The sequence below is a fragment of the Octopus sinensis genome, linkage group LG18 (assembly GCF_006345805.1).
Source record: "Octopus sinensis linkage group LG18, ASM634580v1, whole genome shotgun sequence".
In the NCBI taxonomy this organism is placed as follows: Eukaryota; Metazoa; Mollusca; class Cephalopoda; order Octopoda; family Octopodidae; genus Octopus; species Octopus sinensis.
In genome coordinates, this window is record NC_043014.1 from 53,834,667 (window position 1) to 53,855,204 (window position 20,538).

At 40.8% G+C, this 20,538-nt stretch overlaps 2 protein-coding genes across 6 annotated transcripts in view; one reads left to right on the forward strand and one right to left on the reverse strand.

The window, feature by feature from the left end:
* Positions 1–10,497, reverse strand: part of LOC115221608 (phosphatidylglycerophosphatase and protein-tyrosine phosphatase 1-like) — an 18,748-nt gene extending 8,251 nt beyond the window's left edge. The window contains exon 1 of one of the 5 annotated variants that reach the window (XM_036511072.1): positions 10,341–10,497. In XM_036511072.1, the coding sequence (XP_036366965.1) occupies positions 10,341–10,482 (142 nt within the window). In that variant the 5' untranslated portion in view covers positions 10,483–10,497. Of the gene's footprint in view, positions 1–2,249; positions 2,396–2,973; positions 3,023–8,402; positions 8,601–10,340 lie in introns of those variants that run through there. The other 4 variants (XM_036511075.1, XM_036511074.1, XM_036511073.1 and 1 more) reach the window with 4 other exon arrangements.
* LOC115221463 (electron transfer flavoprotein subunit beta) lies at positions 8,746–15,851 on the forward strand. The gene is made up of 7 exons (XM_029791646.2): positions 8,746–8,902; positions 12,078–12,236; positions 12,827–12,985; positions 13,381–13,443; positions 14,149–14,307; positions 14,757–14,939; positions 15,698–15,851. The coding sequence occupies exons 1-6, from the start codon at positions 8,846–8,848 to the stop codon at positions 14,931–14,933; spliced, it is 774 nt and encodes a 257-aa protein (XP_029647506.1). The 5' UTR covers positions 8,746–8,845; the 3' UTR covers positions 14,934–14,939; positions 15,698–15,851.
* Positions 15,852–20,538: the final 4,687 nt, after the last annotated feature.

Here is a 20,538-nt window from a genome sequence, read left to right on the forward strand (position 1 = left end):
TACATCATTATGCGGATTTTATGCAAAAAGTATTTAAACTGTTTTCTATGATAAAATCCTCAAAACATTTTCTAATTTTCCTTATGTTTTCGCAATATGTGTGTGTGTGTGTGTGTGTGTGTGTGTGTACAGAGTGATTGAAAAGTAACTCCCAATTTTAAAATACTTATGAATTATTTATTAATTGTAATTTTTACAAAAACTGAATATAAGAGGAAAGCTTTTAGCTTGAGGTTTTATTTAGAATCCGATATGGGCTCCATGTGTCGCCACCAGCTTCTTGAGTTGCCCAGGAACCGTGGCAACTGATTTCATCACCAGGAACTCTTGTGGGAGGGAAGAAGAGACAACCTGTCGCATTCACCCTTCAACTTCTTCCAAAGTCTTCGGTTTGGTACAGTAGACTTGTTCCTTTAACCAACACCAAAGAAAGAAGTCAGAGGGTGTTAAGTTTGGATTCATGGCTGACCACTCATGCGGATCCCAATGAGCCATCCATCTCCTGGCCAAGTGGGCAGTCAGGCAGTCACAGACAAGGCCAATAATGTAATTACAAATCAGATTCTCATACTTCAAAAAACAAACAAAAATATTTGAGAAAAAAATTACTGATGATGAAATAATTTATAAGTATTCCAAAAAAAGGGAGTCACTTTCCAATCTCCCCGTAGACTGTGCTGGTGGTTGGCATGAGGGTGGACATCCAGCCGTAAAACAGACCAAAACAGATAGGGGAGCTTGATGCAGCCCTCTGGCTTATCAGCTCCTGTCAGACCGTCCAACCCATGCCAGCATGGTCGTTAAAGGATGATGATGATGATGATGATGATACACACACACGCCTGAATGTTTTGTTGTTATTGTTGTTTTTTAACTGTCAAACGATGTTTAACAAAAAACAGTTTATTTATAGTGTCACATCATTTTTAGAGAAGCCCTAACTGCGATGTTTGAAGGCACAAAATCTCGAAATATTCCTGTAAACTCGAGGTTTAATTAATAACCAGCTAACGAGCAACTAATTAATTATAAAGAACTTCGGTGTTTAAAACTCAACCGACAATTAGCGTTTTTGTCTTTTCACTTCATGTCAAACTTCCCTGCTCTTATACTTTACAGTCTTAAAGTACAAAGTGTGTCGTGTAGTCTGAATAACAGAGAGTGTAGACATAGCTGGGATGTCTTTGATCATATTTCTGCTCGCTCAGGGCTGAATTGACGGGGTCGTAGCTAAACAACACCAACGAAATTCGTGTTGGGAAATATTTATTAATAAATGTCTATGATTTCTGAAGGCATACCCCGGGTGGCGAGGTTGATGCAATTGATAACCAGCTTGAATACCCGCAGGGCTTAATTTAAGAGAGGCAGGAAACCAACGGTGGTGGGTGACCATTTCGAATGATTGCAACAATGATGGAACTCCGCTAGGGACGGAGCAACGACTGGTTGTTGATGTTAAACAACCGAGCGGCATGTTGTGGCCACAAATATATATATACATATATAAACAAACGTTAACAAGTGGTTTCTTAAAAAAAAAACACATAGAAAACGATTCCAAATGAATTCCGTGATCCGGTTCGTCAACATCAGGTTGCATCATGTCCAGTCCTTTTAGCAAAGAAGGGGTAAAACGGCCCCAGATTTCGATTAGATGGAATTCTGTATTGGTCACTTGTTGATCAGCAAAATAATAGGCGCGAGTGAAATAAAAATTGTCAAATGAAGAATGGAAATGGAAGACGAGCCAAAGACTCCGACTGCCGGAACAGTAAACGGTTAATCCTCAGAGTAGCGAATAAATAAATGTTGTTATATTTGGGAAGAATCGTAATTAATCATAAACAAACTCGCCGGTTGTTGCTTGACTATATTTCACTTCTTTTTCTTTTTCTAAAGCAATTGATGTCCCCAAGAATAATACTTTTCTCCACATCGGTGCAGAGAGGAAAAGTAATTTGGGGGACACGAAACAAACCTCGACTGGTTTGAGAAAAGAAAGAGCAACGTCCAGAGATTGTGCTTTGAGTCCTTCCTAAATTATGAGCATCAAAATTCTAGCAAAATAAATTCAAAGTTGTCAAAAGAAAACTATTTCTTCAAAGTAAATAAATAAAATAAGAACAAAACGTGAAAAATAATAGGGTGGGGAGAAGATTAACGGGGTGAAGATTAACGGGTGAAGATTAACCGGGAGAAGATTAACCGGGTGAAGGTTGAACGGAGATAAAATAACTGTCCTTTACCTTTGAGAAACTCAACAGTTTGCGAAATCGCGTTTTCGAAAATGTAACACTCCCCCCTCTTTCTCTCTCACTTTATTCTTCTTTCTTTCTTTCTCTCTTTATTCTTCTATCTTTCTTTCTTTCTTTCTCTCGCTCTCTCTCTCTCTCTCTTCTCTCTTACATACACACATTGTCTCTTTTTCTCTTTCGCTCTCACTTCCACTGAACAGGACATTACCATTAAAGGTCACTGAAAATAGTGTTTATTTTATTGGATATCAAGGCAAGTGTTTTTGTGAAGACCCCGGCCAGGCCCCCTACAAACAGACTTACGATCTAAGGAAGTAAAAACCATAACAATCCCATCTTTATGTCAAGTTGTTTTGTGTTTTTGTTACGATGGCAGGGTGTGATTTGAAGGATATTTGACTGCTATTTCTAGCAGTTCTATGTAGGGGCTTGCCCTCGTTGGTTCGTCGATGAAGTTGGCGAGCGAACCAAGTTCCAATTCTTAGTTTTCTCCAACTATTTCGCTTCGTATTTGCCCCACTGCCAAAAATAACTTCATCTACAACATTCCATCGTATTTTTCTTTGTAAAAAAGACTGACAGAAAACATAACTCATTTCTCGATCCACCAACATTGCAAAAACGAAGAATAAAAATAAAATAAAGAAAGAAAAAGGGAAAAAGATGGCTAGAATATATATCTTTGATGATAAGGGTCGACTCAATCAGAACTGACCTGGCCCGAAACAACAAGAACAACACTCTTTCATTTCTTCCAAGAGCAGTCTGTTGAAATTTTAGATTTTCACAGAACACGATGATCTTGTTGTCTTCTTTTTTTGATTTACCAACGCAGATCAAAGCTTGTTTCGTCAGACTCTCTTCTCTCTACACACATTTAGATATATTTTGTAACTATTTGACTTTTTAACGATGTTTAATACCTTTGAGAAAAACATGGAAATCATAACTTTCGTTTCTTCCTTTCCACGAACTTAGTAAGGGCCTCTCGAAAATTTAAACAGTTTTCTTTGTCGATCTGCTAGAAATATCAGCCAAATCTTCCTCAAATCACACTCACCCATCCATCTATCCACTACACCTGTGAAGGTCGTAGAGACATGACTTCCAGAGGCTCCTAACAGCAAAAGCCTACAACAGGATGAAAAGTGCTGACCGCCCCTACCGTCCGCCCCCCTCCACCCAGCTACGTTAGTGATTGAAGGATATTCCAAATGTGACCATCAAGTCTTTTATTATGTCGTTACTTAAGGTTACTTTATCTAATAAGTCTCTGTTCTTGAGACAGTTGGATTCCACATGATAAGGGTTTGGCTGCTATTTCTAGAACAACAAAGACCGTTCAATATTATCTCAAGTGTTTTTGTTCTCCACTGTAAACTTCCACTCCTTAATACATTATCTCCCCCCCCACCTCTCTCTCTACAATCTCTTGACCATCCTTTCTTCTTAGTAACCTACTAAATGACCAACACTTAGGCAAAAGTAAAAGTACACACACACATGGCAGCCTTTACATCAACACTTCTCAGGAATGGTGATCACAATAGTGTAGTGGGATTGGGGACACTTCAGAACAGGGCATATATCTAACAAAAGCTTTAATAAACCCTCCTGTCATATCCCAGAGCGGCTATCTGGCCTCCGTGCCGGTGGCACATGAAAAGACACCATTCGAGTCTGACCGTTACCAGTACCGCCTGACTGGCCCCGTGCCAGTGGTATGTAAAAGCACCCACTACACTCTCGGAGTGGTTGGCGTTAGGAAGGGCATCCAGCTGTAGAAACTCTGCCAGATCAAGATTGAAGCCTGGTGCAGCCATCTGGTTCGCCAGCCCTCAGTCATTCGTCCAACCCATGCCAGCATGGAAAGCGGACGTTAAACAACAATGATGATATCATCATCATCATTTAGCATGTTTTCCATGCTGGCTGTTTGACTAGAACTGGTAAACCAGAGAGCTGTACCAGGCCCAAGTCTGGTGTGGCTTGATTTCTATGGTTGGATGCCCTTCCAAATGCCAACCACTCCGAGAGTGTGGTGGGTGCTTTTTATGTGTCACCAACACTGGCCATGACTTCACTTCGCTTGACATGTCTTCTCAATCAAATTGCCAAACGTCTCCATCACACATCATCCACTCTGTGAAGCTAAACCTCTGAAGCTCATGCTTCACTACCTTGTCCTATGTCTTCCTGGGTCTACTTCTTCAACAGGTTCCCTCCACAGTTAGGCACTTCTTTATTCAGCTGCCCTCGTCCAAACACATCACAGGACCATACCAGCATAGTACACCACATGTAATGCCTCTTATGCCCAATTTTTCTCTCAAGACGCTTACACTCTGTTATACGTGCACACTGACAGGTATACATAGCCAAGGGAGTAGCAGAAAAGGAGTTTGCCAATGTTCAGCAACATGAGGACCAAAGAACTGAAGTATTTCGGATTGCAGGACAGTGTGTGAGAGGAAACTGTGATGTCATAGGAGAGAAATGTGTCCACATGGATGATGGTGCCCTTGTGTTTAATGATTTTGCAAAGAAAGAGCCTTGGAGATGCCATTATGAAAGACTGCTGAATGTGGAGAATTAATGGGAGGAGGAGAGTCTGCCAAAGGTTGACCCAATTGAGGGACCAGCTACCCGAATCAATAGCACCCTAGTAGATAAGCAATTAAGACAGGGAAAGCACCTGGCCCATCAGGAATCACCGCTGAGATGTTTAAAATATTGGGTGGTGTGGGTTATGTTCTTGTCACCCACATCATAAATCAGGTGGTTCATGAAGGAGTCATACCCAATGACTGGTGTAGCAGCACCATAGTCAACTACTACAAGGGGAAAGGTGATGCTTTAGATAGAAATAACTACAGGGGTATCAAATTATTGGATCAAGTTATGAAAGTTACAGAGAGGGTCATAGCCTAACTAATTAGGGAGAGAGTTAGCCTAGATGAGATGCAGTTTGGTTTTGTGCCAGGGAGAAGCACCACTGATGCTATATTTCTGGTAAGGCAACTGCAGGAGAAATATCTAGCCAAAGATAAACCTCTGTATTTGGCTTTTGTTGACTTGGAGAAAGCCTCTGACAGGGACCGCCGATCCCTTATCTGGTGGTCACTGTGAAAACTGGGGATAGACAAGTGGTTAGTAAGAGCTGTACAGGCCCTGTACACGAATGCTGTCAGTAAGGTGAGGGTTGGCAACGAGTATAGTGGAGAATTCTGGGTAGAAGTAGGGGTTCACCAAGGATCAGTCCTCAGCTCCCTCTTATTCATCATAGTCCTCCAGGCAATGACAGAGGAATTCAAGTCAGGCTGCCCCTGGGAGCTCTTCTATGCTGATGACCTTGCGTTCATAGCTGAATCACTACCAGAATTAGAGATGAAGTTTAGGGTGTGGAAGCAAGGTCTAGAATCAAAGGGCCTTAGGGTTAACCTAGCAAAAACCAAAGTCTCAGTAAGTAGGAAGGCTGACAAATCACAAATCCCTTCAGGTAGATGACCCTGCTCGATCTGTAGAAACTCCATACGATGTACCTGGTGTAAGCTATGGACACATATAAGGTGCAGCAATAACAAAGGAAAGTTAACCAGGAAGATAGTTTTTGTGTGTTGTAGATGCACAGGGGCAATAGACACTGAAGATGCACAGAAAACAGATTCCATCATATGCCAGGGGGAGAAACTAAAAGTAATTGCTAGCTTCTTCTACCTAGGCAACCAAGTCCGTAGTGGGGGAAGATGCTCTGAGAGTGTAGTGGCTAGAATAAGAATAGCCTGGGCAAGGTTCAGGGAGCTCCTACTTCTGCTGGCAACTAAGGACCTCTCGCTCAGGATGAAAGGTAGACTCTATGATACATGTGTGCAAACTGCCATGCTACAAAGCAGTGAAACATGAACCATGACTGCTGAGGACCTACGTAGGCTTGAAAGAAATGAAGCTAGTATGATCCGCTGGATGTGTAATGTCAGTGTGTATACACAACAGAGTGTGAGTACCTTGAGAGACAAGTTGGACATAAGAAGCATCAGATGTGGTGTGCAAGAGAGACGGCTGCGCTGGTATGGTCATGTGTTGCGAATGGAAGAGGACAACTGTGTGAAGAAGTGCCACACCCTAAATGTGGAAGAGGTAGACCCAGGAAGACATGGGATGAGGTGGTGAAGCATGATCTTCGAACATTGGGCCTCACAGAGGCAATGACAGGAGACTGAGACCTTTGGAGATATGCTGTGATTGAGAAGACCTAGCAATTAAAGTGAGATCACAGCCTTGGCTGGTACCATTGTTGCATGTCCGGCCCTTTTAAGAGTACCCTTGATTCGTCGGCCGATATTATGTGCTTGAGAAAATCTGTTGACTCAAGTAAAACAAAATTTGTAGCTGTGGCCAGTGCCCACTGACTGGTTCCCATGCCGGTGGAACATAAAATGCACCATCTAAACGTGGTTGATGCCAGTGACCTCTGACTGGCTCCTGTGCTGGTGGCACATAAAAAGCACCATCCAAACGTGGTCAATGCCAGGTCAACCTGATTGATATCTGTGCCAGTGACACATAAAAAGCACCATCCGAACGTGGTCAATGCTCGTTTCTCCTGACTGGCTCCAGTGCTGGTGGCACATAAAAAGCACCATCCAAACATGATCGATGCTAGGCACACTTGACTGGCTCCCATGTTGGCAGTATGTAAAAAGCACCCACTACACTCTCTGAGTGGTTGGTGTTAGGAAGGGCATCCAGCTGTAGAAACATTGCCAGATCAGATTGGAGTTTGGCACAGCCAATGGCTTTCCAGACCTTAGTCAAACCATCCAACCCATGCCAGCAAGGAAAATGGACGTTAAACGATGATGATGACTGATTGACATTGCACATCCAGCAGAGCGTACTATTCCCTCTAGCCCAAACCAATAAGAGTTTTATTCAGCTGCTGAGCCTGATAAAAATAGCAGCTAGATTTCCCTCAAATCACGCACTATCATGTAGTCTTACAAGATGGACACGTACGTTGGACAATATCTTCATAGATATGCAAAATAGTAAGTCATTACTATTGTGCGTTTTCCATGCTTGCATGATTTTGGTTGGTTCAACAGGATCCAACGAGACGGAAGACTGCGCTGGGCTCCAATGTCTGCTACGCTTGGATGTCATTCCTAATGCCAACCATTTTACAGAATGTACAGGGTGGGTTTTTCTTTTGTGTGTGTCTGTATGTCCCTGACACTCGTAATGCTTTCAAGTAACTGACAAGACAAGGAAAACGCCTCCCTTGAGTGAGTAGGGGTGTAGTAGAAAGGGAAGGGGCTTTGTGGCGAGTGTTAAGAGTTCAAAGTAGTATGGTAAAGGGACAGGTGTCTTGCGATGAAGGAGCGCAACGTAAGGGCGGGTGGAGCTGGTAAAAGAGATAAAGATGGTAGTAACGAGGTGTCAGGGTGTACTCTCAAAGTACAAGAAGATGAGTACAAGAGGGAACAGGGACAGAATATCGGTGGGTCGGTTCGTAAGAATCATAATCTCACATAAATCTGAAATATAAAATTAAAAATCGTAATTTACGATGCTTAAGAAAATACATTTCTTTACCTTTTTTTGCGCCCTAAATAATTTCCTACTGCAATGTATAGGAATACCAGTTATATAAGAAGACTTGGAAGTACATACACCCTTATCCTACGAAAAGGAGTGGGGTGTAAGTGCTACAGGTCCGTTGATGCACACACACACGGGAAGAAATACAAAGAAGGACAGTTTGGTGAATATGCTGACTGTGGAGAATGACTGTTGCAGAATCGATGATAATGGTGATGAAAATAACGATTAAAAAGATGCGAAGGGAGAAGAGGAAGAGAAAAAGCGAGTAGATTAAAAGAGATCATCTCCATGTCAGAGATCTAAGATAAGCGAAGTCAAATCTGGGACCTTTAAACAGGCGTCAAGTATTAAACAGCTTCGTGTTTGAAACACAAAAAATGTGATAATCCTTCCAAATAAAATACTTTTCAAAAGTTTCTTTTAATGGGGTGAAAAGTTTAATATTCCGGGTAAAGCCTTCGTTTGGAAATGGTTCTACCCGAAATGTCTGACTTTTTCTCTTCCTCAAACCAATCTGTTCTACTTTTGCACAAGTTATACTTACTAATTGCCTGCGGAGACCATCGCCAGTTTCCCTCGATTCAACTGTTTAGTGTAATCGAATCATCCAAATTCTTTTATACATGTCGTCTCTTCATACAACTTAATGATTCCAGTCTGAGGTAAAGAGTTGCGTCGATTCACCTAAATATCCATTCAAGCATCGGTATTTAATCGCATCCCTTTAATTTAAATCCAGTCTCTGTCAACTTTGTCTTCTGCCCTTGCGAGATCGATAAAATAAAGTACTGATCGGTCGATGTCTATTCCCAAAAAACATCCAACTTTGAGTCATTTTATTTAGAAAAAAAGAAATTCCGGGAACGAAAAAGCACGTGCAGCGGACGACCGGAAGTTGTGGCTTTGTTTGTGAAACGTGTAACTCTTTACAAAGAGAAGATCGAAAGAGTGTGTGTTTGGCGGAGGACGACGACGGATCGGAAATGTCTTCGCTTCGTGTTTTGGTCGGCGTGAAACGAGTCATTGATTACGCTGTGAAGGTAAATACGAATGTCTCTACACCAGAAAGAGAGACCGAACGAGCAGGCAACACTCGGGTTTCGTTTCCATTTAATATGATTGCTAATGAATGAGTTTTCAGAGAGAAAATCCTTCTTTTTTCTATCAAATTCTTGAGAAGAAGAAACTTTTCTTTCACCTTTTCTTATTCGAATCTGTTTTTATTGTTTCTGTGAGTTTCTGTTGTTTATTTGAACTTGTTTCGTTGAGGAATGTCCCTCTGTATTATAAGGAACCGCCTGTATTTATTTGCCCTTATGTTTAGATATATATTCCAAGGTTTGTACCTCTGAGTATCGTACAATGACCTTTGCCCTTGCGCTCTTCCAAATCATTTTTATATCGCATCGTCTCACTTGTTTCGTTTCTCTTCGTCGGATTTACTGTTCAGACTTTATTGAATAGATTGTTTCTCTCGTACTTGTCTCACATTTATGCTTGCTCTGAAACAAGTATCCTGTAATATTCCGTTATATTTCGCGAATGCCCTTACCTAGGACACTACACCTGGTGTACCCACAGTTGTCATTTCGTTATTAAACAGATTGCTGCTCTGGATTCGGTAGACTCCAACTGGATCTCATCCTCCGATAGACTTTTCATGATGTAACCCTTCGGGGAAATCCTGTTCCCAGTCCCTTCCCCTCACATAAATCACGCCAGGTTTACAGGATTTTAGAATCCTTACCACCCCAAGGCAGATCGAAGGTGGCTTTCAGACTGTGTCCCGCTTATTTCGTGTTGGGTTACGTAAGTGATGGGTTTAAATGTGATTCAATTTAATGCAGGGAATCAAATGTTCAGATCTGGTTGCTTCACCCCCGGATCAAACGCTTACATAAACATTCCTGATGAAGATTCGTCCCAACAAATCCCTCGGGTGGAATCCAAAGACATTTGTTGACAGCTTTTTTTTTTTTGTAGATTTGACATTCTAATCTTTTTATTTCTTTAGCTCCACTCTGTTATCGATTGTCGTTAATCTCTCAAACCGCCCCTTTTTTCTGAGATAACCTCTTACGATTGCCAGCGCTGTTTTCTTTTTCTTTTACGCCGACAGCTGACACACCCATTTTTGGCCCCATAAAGGAGCTGTACCTTGAATTGGATTTTATTGTTTATACACGAATTCTATTCATTAAATGCTCCTTGATTCCCATAAAGTTGACAAGACAAAGAAGAAAGCCTTTCTGTAGTCGTCCGACCTACTAGAAATAGCAGCCAAATTTCGTTCAAATGACACCTCACCATTAGATAAGCTATGTCATTAGACAAGATAGTCTAGCTTGAATGTCATTTGATTATAAGTCTCCTTGATCCTAAGCAATAACTAACTTTCAATACTGTTAAATGTTGACGTTCACCCTTAAAAAGATTAATAGAAACTATAAATTGAAAAAATGAACGCCAGTAACTCACCTCTCCAGGAACTTACACCCACAGATACTCGATCATCCCCACTCACCCTCTTGCAAAAATATTTCCAATGATTTTGTACTTTGGTTGAATGAATGGGTCTACATAGATTTACATAGTTTAATTTTCTTCTCTGAAAAGGCATCTAAAAAATAAATGATTGACTAAAACGGTTTCGGTGTTCTAGTTTCTGACTTGGGCTGGTTATTCCCCTTGACCTCAATAAAGTTTAGCGTTCGGGTTAAGTTCTAATCAGTCACGTAAGGTAGACGTGAATTCTCTGAGAATCGGGTCCGCTGCTTGCCTTTAATTTCTGTATCTAAGGATAAACAAAGTTGGTCTCTTGAAATATTGGACTAATAATGGCATAGATCGCTGTGACAAGAAATAGCGTACATTGTTTTTATGCTTCAGAGCTCACCATTCACAGGATCTGCTAAAAATAGCAGTCAAATTTCCCTCAAATCACAACTGTCTTCAACATAGGACACATTGGATAACGTAGTCTGCAGCTCACTACCCTAATAAAAGTCAGGATAGTCATGGCTGGATTGCCATAGATCAGCTCGTATAAGGCTGAAGAGAGGCTAGATGACAACAACACATCTTTATATGTACCCAGATGTCTATAAACAGCTCAGCAAAGGCTTGGCTTGGCTGAGTGGTTAACATTTGTGCTTCCTAAATATGTGGTTTAGGGTTCAGTCTCACCTCATGGCACCTCAAAAGTTTTCTACTATAGCCCTAGGCCGATCAAAGCCTTGCAAGTGGATTTGGTAAGCAGCAACAAAGAAGCCCATCGTTTATGTATAGACGTGTATGTGTGCATCATGGCAGTGTCTGTGTTTGCTTATCTCGGCATCTCGTGATAGTCGTAAACAAGCACCACTGTTGACTGCGTTTTGTCTGTCTTTATGTTCAGAGTTCAAATTCCACCAAGGTCGACTTTGCCTGTCACCCTTTGTGGGTCATCGAAATAAGAACCAGTTGAGGACCAGGGTCAATGTCAATAACTGGTCCCCTTCCCCCAAAATGCCAGGGCTTGTGCTTTTAGTAGAAAGGAATAGTCTGTGAAAATTTGCCCAGCTGCAGGGAAATGTTACCTTACTTGGAGACAGGTGAGAGTTGGCATCTGGAAGAGTATTCAGCCATAGAAGAATCGGCCTCAAGGGATTCCTTCCGACCCATGCAAGCATTGAAAAATGGACATAAAACCAATGACAGTTGTATTGTTGATCTAACATTTCAAAAAAGCATTTCCACTGGTAAATCCTCTTAGTAAGTTAATTTTCCATTGGATTATATATGGCTCATCATCTTCATTTCATATCTGCTTTCCTTGCTGGCATGGGTTGGACAGTTTGACAGGAGCTGGAGAGCTGCACCAGGCTCCAATTGTCTTTTTGATTTGGTTTCTACAGATGGATGCCCTTCCTAACACCAACTACTTTACAGAGTGCTCCACTGGCTGCTTTGTACGTGCCACCAGCACGAGTGGGTTTGCATGGCACCAACACAAGTGCATTTCATGTGGCACTGGCAACTCAAGATGTTACACAAGTCAAAGAAGGAGTGGGGGTCATGGCCATAAACAACGTACTTGTTAATGTGTGGGTGACCACAATTTTACTTAGCTTGATCTGTCATATATATGTGTGTGTGTGTGTGTGTGTGTATACACATGGCCTGTGTATATTTTTTATTTGCCGTTTTCCCCCACTTTTTCCTTCACTATTTCAGATCAGAGTGAAACCTGACAAAAGTGGGGTGGTAACAGATGGGGTGAAGCATAGCATGAACCCTTTTGATGAAATTGCTATTGAGGAAGCCGTCCGGATGAAGGAGAAGAAAATCGCCAAAGAAGTCATCGCTGTGTCATGTGGCCCAACACAGTCACAGGTAATGTCTGTTTCTTTGAATGTGTTCTTCCTTAATGGTCCTCCATTTACAAGAGAGTAGGAAGTGTCAACGTATGTAAATGGCTGTTCACATTGCTGGAAATGCCAATCAAACAATGCCATAGCATCTTCAAAGAAGGAGAGAGAGAACAGATGGAATGGTAATTGCTAGAATACCTTTGGTCACTAATCAGCTGGATCAAGGCTGACTTGGGGTCAACCCTTTTTGATACCAACTCCTCTGAGACGGCTCTTTGGTCTGTGGTGCAAACTTCCTATTTGAAAGTTGTTTAAATTAAAACTTTCTGTTGAAAATTTTATGCTAATTTATCTTCCAAATAATGACAAAGTTATTTCACTAAATTTTTCATTAATTTTAAAAAAAAACAGTAGAACATCTCAACAGGAATATAAAAGCAAAAAGGTTAAACAAAAAGGTTTGAGTTGAAATGACAAAAGAACCAAACTTTTTATTTCACAACTTAACAAGTCCTAATTTTGCTTTTGTAATATTCCTTTCAGATAAGTTCCTTTGGTCTTTACACTGTGAATTGAAACATTGAATTTTCCTGTGCCGTTTTCTGTTTCCAGGAGACCTTACGGACAGCTTTGGCAATGGGTGCTGACAAAGCCATTCATGTTGAAATGAAACCAGCAGAATATCTCAATGCACAGCCATTCCACATCTCCAAAATATTGGCAAAGATTGCCCAGGATGAAAAGATAGATGTCGTTCTTTTAGGAAAACAGGTACAGGTTCCATATTTCACAATTAATAGAATCACTTGATTGTTACTTAAGGACAGATGCAATTATTATAGAGAAGTCTGCCAACGATGGTTGTCATGTGTTTAAATCATTGCAATATTTTGAAGTGATAAAAATTTAGATGTTTTCATTAACTGCATATATATATATATATATATCTCCAATGGGCTTCTTTCAGTTTCCATCTACCAAATCCTGAGGCTGTAGTAGGAGACACTTGCCCAAGGTGCTGTGCTGAGGGACTGGACCCGAGACCACATGGTTGGGAAGCAAGCTTCTTAACCACATGCCCATACACACACACACACACATATATGTATATATGTGCATATACATACAGCTTTATTCACCCAACAATTCTTTTTCGTATCCAACAGGCTATTGATGATGACTGCAACCAAACTGCTCAGATGACAGCAGCACTTTTAGACTGGCCACAGGTAGGGACTCTTACTTTCATTAGCAATTAAGCTTTATGAAGGGGGGTGGGGATGGAGAGTGGATTTACAGAAACAAACACAGCACAATGCTGAGCTTGGCAGGATGTGTAATGTTTGACTGGATGTGTATTGCTTATATGTATGAGCAACTGAGAACAAATAAACTGAGATGAACTGGGGAACCATCGTAACTGACGGAGTGCTTTAGTATATGCTGACTACTTTCCAGGGTGGACTGGGCAGCTCTAGTAAAGACACCACACGAAAGACTAAGATCCCCTTCGACTTTATGTTGGGAGATGAAAGGGGCCAGGAGAGGTAGAAGGGAGGGAGAAAGCATTTTGTGGGGTTGAAATGAGAGATGAAATAGAGTTGATGGAGTGTCAGGGAGGGCCCTTAAGGTAGGAGGTGGGTAGAAGTGAATGGGCAACATAACAGGGAGTGTGGGTGGGTAGAGGCTGCAAGGGGTTTGTGGAGAGTGGGGTGGGAGAGATATGAATGAAGAACAAGTGTTGAGGAATGAGAGAAGTGAATAAAAGTGACTGGGGAGAGGAACACAGGGAAGAGAGTGGATAGGGGTTGCAAAAGATAATTAAAAAAAAAACTTTCTTTGGGGTTGAACACTGAAAGGAAAACTTTTTTTTTTTGAGTGAACAAAATAAAAGAAATGAAATTAATTTTAAAATATTTGTTTTATTTGTAAAGGCAACATTTGCATCTAAAGTTGCTCTAAAGGATGGTTTGATGACTGTAACCCGTGAAATTGATGGTGGATTAGAAGATATTGAAGTGAAATTACCTGCAGTTGTCAGTGCTGATTTGAGGCTTAACGAACCTCGTTATGCAACTCTGCCAAACATTATGGTAAGTGAAACTTTTTACTGAACATCAACTGATAAGGAATAATATACGAAGAAGTCTCTTGTTTCAATTTACTCCCCTCCTGGGGTGTTTAGTGAAACAAAAATATTTTTTATGAAACAACGAAATCTGAAATTGTCAAGAAAATGAATTCATAAATTTCTAACCTGTTCATTTTCCTTCATTTTTTTTATAACTGAAATCATCATCATCATCATCATCCAAGATGCTTTGTGGTATTTCACTCATCGCTGCATTCTGGGTTCTAATTCCGCCAAGGTTGACTTTGCCTTTCATCCTTTTGGGGGGTCGATTAAATAAGTACCAGTTACGCACTGGGGTTGATGTAATCGACTTAATCCCTTCCCCCAAGCTGCCCTTATGGCAAAAAATTTGGAATCATTATTATTATCTACTTTTGATTACTTTTATCCTTCAATTCTTTCACACAGAAAGCTAAAAAGAAACCTTTAGCCAAGAAGAAAGCTGCAGATTTTGGTGTTGACGTAACTCCTAAGCACAAGATAATCTCCATTGAGGACCCTCCAGTCAGAGAAGCTGGTCAAAAGGTGGAATCAGTTGAAGATTTAGTAGAGAAACTGAAAGCTGCTGGTTTAGTGAAAACGTAAGATTAGGTAAGGCCTCCACTTTTCTGTGACATCTTAAATCATCATCACTATCATCTGTTTTCCATGGCTTAGCACTGTAGGCATCAGTCTCATTTTCTTAAACATTTTGTGGTTTTTGTTGCTGTTATTTAGCCCCAAGCCAATCATGATCCATTAATCCTGTGTTTAATGACATTCCTATTGTGACCATTCCTCCACATTTTTTTTACAGACAGTGTATCTAAGACTCCATTATCCACTTCTGGTTATGTGTAGTTTGAGGAAGATTTGGTTGCTATTTCAAGTAACCATGTAGTCTCCCTCATTGACTTATTGTTTCATCATCATCATCATATATAACTTCACATTTCAGTGCTTATATGGTTGAGTTTCTGGCGTGGGGGTGTCTGCTGATTAAAAGACCAGAAATCCCCATGTTGCTACTAGTATTGTATTTCCCACTCCTCCTCCATGAATGTCTCAATTTTAATACAAATCCTACATGTTACAATAATAGATATCCTGTCCGTCACAGCAACAGGATTTCTAACAATGTTCCTGTGAGTACAACATGTGAATGTTACAGTCTTAAGGACTCCATTAACAGACATGTTTCTAAAAAATGGTCCCTTAGATCTCACCTCTTCAAGGCTTTGTATGACATCGAATTCTGCATAGTTAAATATTTATGTTTTGTATATACAATATATAAAAACAAAAATACATGTTTGTGCACTGTCGTTCGGTAAATAAGCAGTCATTTCACGTTTTACTATATTTTCCAGGTTCAAATTAAGAAATCTTTGAAGACGAATTAAGTAGACTCTGATCACCGAAATAGAATTCAGATTTGAAAGAAAATGAAATGATTCCCTTACATCAGATTTATTTGTTTTGATTTATTGCACTTTATACAATAAAAATTGTTATTCTGTATAAGTGAGGAGTTTTGTTGTTGATTCTTGTTGTTATGCGAAGAAAGAAGTTTTCCAACAGTCGAAGGGACGAACGTTGGGTTGTACAGTTTACCAATGACGGAATTGTTATGTGTGGTTGTAAAAATGGCATTGATCAGTTTTGTTAGAGGTAATGATCACCTCTGGCTGAAGCTATGCTGTGGAAACCTCAGCTGCTTGCCCACCCAAATTGACATGCAGCTGCCTACCTGAGGCCTTGCAGAGAAAGTTCGTCCTTGTTGAGGACTTTGTGCAGGGTTTTTCTCAAGTTGTGACGATTTGAGGGAGGAAAGGGCTTTGCGATGTTTGTGTTTATAACGATGGCTCTGCTCTCATCAACCGCATTGAGTACCTTGCCGTTTCACCAATGATAACAATTTCTGATTAATTACTGAGATGATGAAAAGGTCCAGTTTCAGAACCAAACAAGAAGGAGAGTATCTCCCTCTTGCTCCAGATGTGAAGGTTTACTGGGCTTTGTAGGGCATCGGGGACAACTGCTGGCAGGTGAGAATGCAACTTGTGTCCTCAAAGAAGAAAAATTTCTATTGATATAATCAGTTATTGCGGTTTTCTTTTTCCAAACGTCCTCCTTATGGCATGCAATGCCTGACTTATTTAAATCTGACAGTTATATTTCTATTTCAATGAACTTCTTTCCTACACATCCTAATTTTAACCCTTTATCCCATATTTCTTTCCTAAACATAATCGTCAGAACGAAATGCTTCTGCACAAAAAAAGAAATGTTTTTAGTCATCTATTTTTTTACTTTTCACTTTATTATTTAATAATAATAATAATAAACATTGTGTACAGTGCTCAGGTGCACTACAACTCATCTAAAGTGCATATATAATCAGGTGTAGTTTCGGCGGATTTCGGAAAGCATGAGGGCCTTAAAGGATGCAGTGTCATGGCAGTCAACAACTGACGCAGGCAGTTTGTTCCATGCTTCAGCAACTCTGAGCGTGAAAAAATGTTTCCGAAAGTCATGGGAGCTGTGTTGTTTTCTGACTTTGTAGGCATGTCCACGTGTGTTGGGCACATGGAAATCAAAAAGGTGTTCAGTGTTGTTGTTGGTGAGGTGGTTGATAACTTTGTGGTTTAGATATTTCATACTTATTGGTCGAGCACATCTATCTGAAAGTAAGGCTTTTAATCACAAGTCTGCTCGTCGAAAGCTGACCTGCAGCGGCGGCTCATCAATAAATGCTCAGATTAAGTTCACTGTGTTGGGATCCAGGTGTCCGGGGATAACAGTCACACCTGACTTATCTCCCCTAGAATGATAACACAGAATCGTATTTACAGATTTATCTCCCCTATCAATACTCCCTTCAGACCTGGATCAGCTGTCCAAATGACAGACGGTCGGTCTTACGGCGAGCCTGACGCCTAATCGTACAGAGAATGGTCGTAGAAGAAGCCGGGGTGTCCTCTCCTTGACAGCTCGAGTTGCTAGAAATAGCAATGAGATCATTCTATAATTAAATAACAAGTTTTACACTACGAAAGGACATGCCCGGGAAGAAAGCATTGAAAAGAATTGCACAAAGTGTAGGGAAGTGCCAGGGCAGGGGCCGGAAGACCGGCTTTGAGCTCAAAGAAGGGGTCTCTAAAGGACGCTTGTGTTGATAAGTCTTTGCTCAAAAGGGTTTTATTGAGGGCATTCAATCTATAAGCTAAGTTGCAGAGTTAGCAAGTGGCTTTCGATTATTGGTGGGGGATCTAATTAACTCCAGATTAGGACACTTGGATTTGAGTCTCTGATGGTGAAAAACCCAAAGCATCAGACAAAGCATAGGTCACATCACTGATAATGTATTGGAGCATATCCAAGAAACATATTTTGCCAATAATAATAATGATCCTTTCTATTATTGACACGAGGTCTGGAATTTGTGGGGAGGCAGGGGTAAGTCGAATATACCAACCCCAGTCCATAACTAGTACTTATCAACTCCAAAAAGATGAACAGCAAAATCAACCTCAGCAGAATTCGTACTCAGAATGTAAGCCAGAAGAAATGTGCTGAAGCCTTTTGTCCAGTGAGCTAATGGTTCTGCCAGTTTGCAATAATAGTGATAACAAAACCTCTGCCAAGGCAACACCAACGTCTTCTCAACGATTAGCCGGAGGTGATTTTTAAAATGAGAATATCTGAAATAAACTCGACTGCTCTCATAAATGGGAATACTAAAAATGAATCCGACCGCTCTCAAAAATTAAGTAAAAAGAACAGGAAAAATAACCCAGAATCCTTGTCCGATACCAGATCGACCGCAAAATCTAATCAGTTCGTGCCAGTCATGAGGCCAAACATCCCTGAAAGTTTCATCGAAATCCATCCAGTGGTTCTTGAGATATCTTGTCTAAGGGACAAACAAACAATCAAACACGACTGAAAACAATACCTTCGCCTTCGCTAAGGCGGAGGTAATATTAATAATATACCGAAGGTGGTGGTGGTAGTAGTAGTAGTAGTAGTAGTAGTAGTAGTAGTGAAAGTAATAAAAATAAGATTGAGACTTAAATATTTTTCCATAGCAAGGCCCTATTCACAGTATCAAACACCTTGGTTAAATCAATGAATACCTGGACAAGGTCCATCTTCTGCTCATAGCACTTCTCCTGCATCTGTCTCGCTGTAAAAATCATATCCATCATTCCTCTTCCAGATCGGAAACCACTTTGAGATTCAGACAGGACATCATTTACGAGACACCCATTCTGGCGGGTAAGAAGAATACTTGCCAGAACGTTGCCAGCAGCTGACAGTAGAACAAAACCTCTGCAGTTGCCACACTCTCCTCTGGCCCCCTTTCCTTTATAGAGAGGAAGAATAATTGCATCCTTCCAGTCCTTAAGCATTGTACCATCCCTCCAGATTACAGTTATAAGTTCACGAAGGGACTGTGTGATGTGATCACCACCAAATCGCAGGACTTCAGCACGAATACCATCCTTACCAGGTGCCTTAACCAAGGTTCAATGCACTTATTGATGCTATTACCTGACCTATTGCAGGCAGGACTTCAGCACGAATACCATCCTTACCAGGTGCCTTAACCAAGGTTCAATGCACTTATTGATGCTATTACCTGAACTATTGAGGGAATTTAAGAAGCTAATGACAGGTGTTTGTTGCATGGTGTCAATCACTCGCCTTCGCTGAAGGCGGATGGTAATATTAATAATTAATAATATACGAAGGTGGTGGTGGTGAGTAGTAGTAGTAAGTAGTAGGTAGTAGTAGTGAAAGTAATAAAAATAGATTGAGACTTAAATATTTTTCCATAGCAAGGCCCTATTCACAGTATCAAACACCTTGGTTAAATCAATGAATACCTGGACAAGGTCCATCTTCTGCTCATAGCACTTCTCCTGCATCTGTCTCGCTGTAAAAATCATATCCATCATTCCTCTTCCAGATCGGAAAAACCACTTTGAGATTCAGACAGGAATCATTTACGAGACACCCATTCTGGCGGGTAAGAAGAATACTTGCCAGAACGTTGCCAGCAGCTGACAGTAGAACAAAACCTCTGCAGTTGCCACACTCTCCTCTGGCCCCCTTCCTTTATAGAGAGGAAGAATAATTGCATCCTTCCAGTCCTTAAGCATTGTAACATCCCTCCAGATTACAGTTATAAGTTCACGAAGGACTGTGTGATGTGATCACCACCAAATCGCAGGACTTCAGCACGAATACCATCCTTAACCAGGTGCCTAACCAAGGTTTTCAATGCACTTATGATGCTATTACCTGAACTTATTGAGGGAATTAAGAAGCTAATGACAGGGTTGTTGCATGGTGTCAATCACTGCTTCGTCCCACAACTGACTCACGGTTCAGAAGTTCAGAAAGATGGTCAATCCAGTGACCCGTGATCTCTGTTGATTTATTAAACAGAGTAGAAGACTCCTTGGAAAGCAAAGGAGCTGATGAAGATTTCTTCAGCCCATAAACTTGCTTCATAAAATGGTAAAGCTTCTTGCTGTCATTTGCATGAACAGCAGCCTGAACATCATAAATACATACACACACACACATACATACATACATACATACATACATACATACATACATACATACATACATACATACATACATACATATACATACATACATATAGAAACGTAAGCAAAGCCAGTTTAAACCCTTCTAGATCGTAGATCCGCACTAAGAAGGCCGAGTTAATGAAAATTACTCTTAAAAGAACTAAGGGTGAGAACTCACAAAATTTTAATTCATCAAAATTTTGAGTTTGAAAGATACGGTGGTGGGAGTGGGGATGTTTTATGGTAGCTATGGTTACGTAACCAATGTCTTACGGCGTAAACGAGTGTCTTGCATGGGTGGGAGTGGGGGTGTTGGGTCATATAAATTTTTTAGCAAAAAGTGGTAAAGTCTTGATTAGACAAGGAAACTTGTATGAAAAAGCGTTGAATTCATTGAAATAGGAATTAAAGGAAATAATGAGGACGAAGAGGTGTAGTTTGTGTGGAATGGTGAGTGAGGGGCTGCGAGCCGTGTATAGGGGAGGGTGGGGAGTGTGCGTACTTGTATATGCAATGGTATGAGCAGTAGCAGTGGTGGTGGTGGTGGTGGTGGTGGTGGTGGTGGTGGTGGTAGTAGTAGTAGTAGTAGTAGTGGTGGTGGTGGT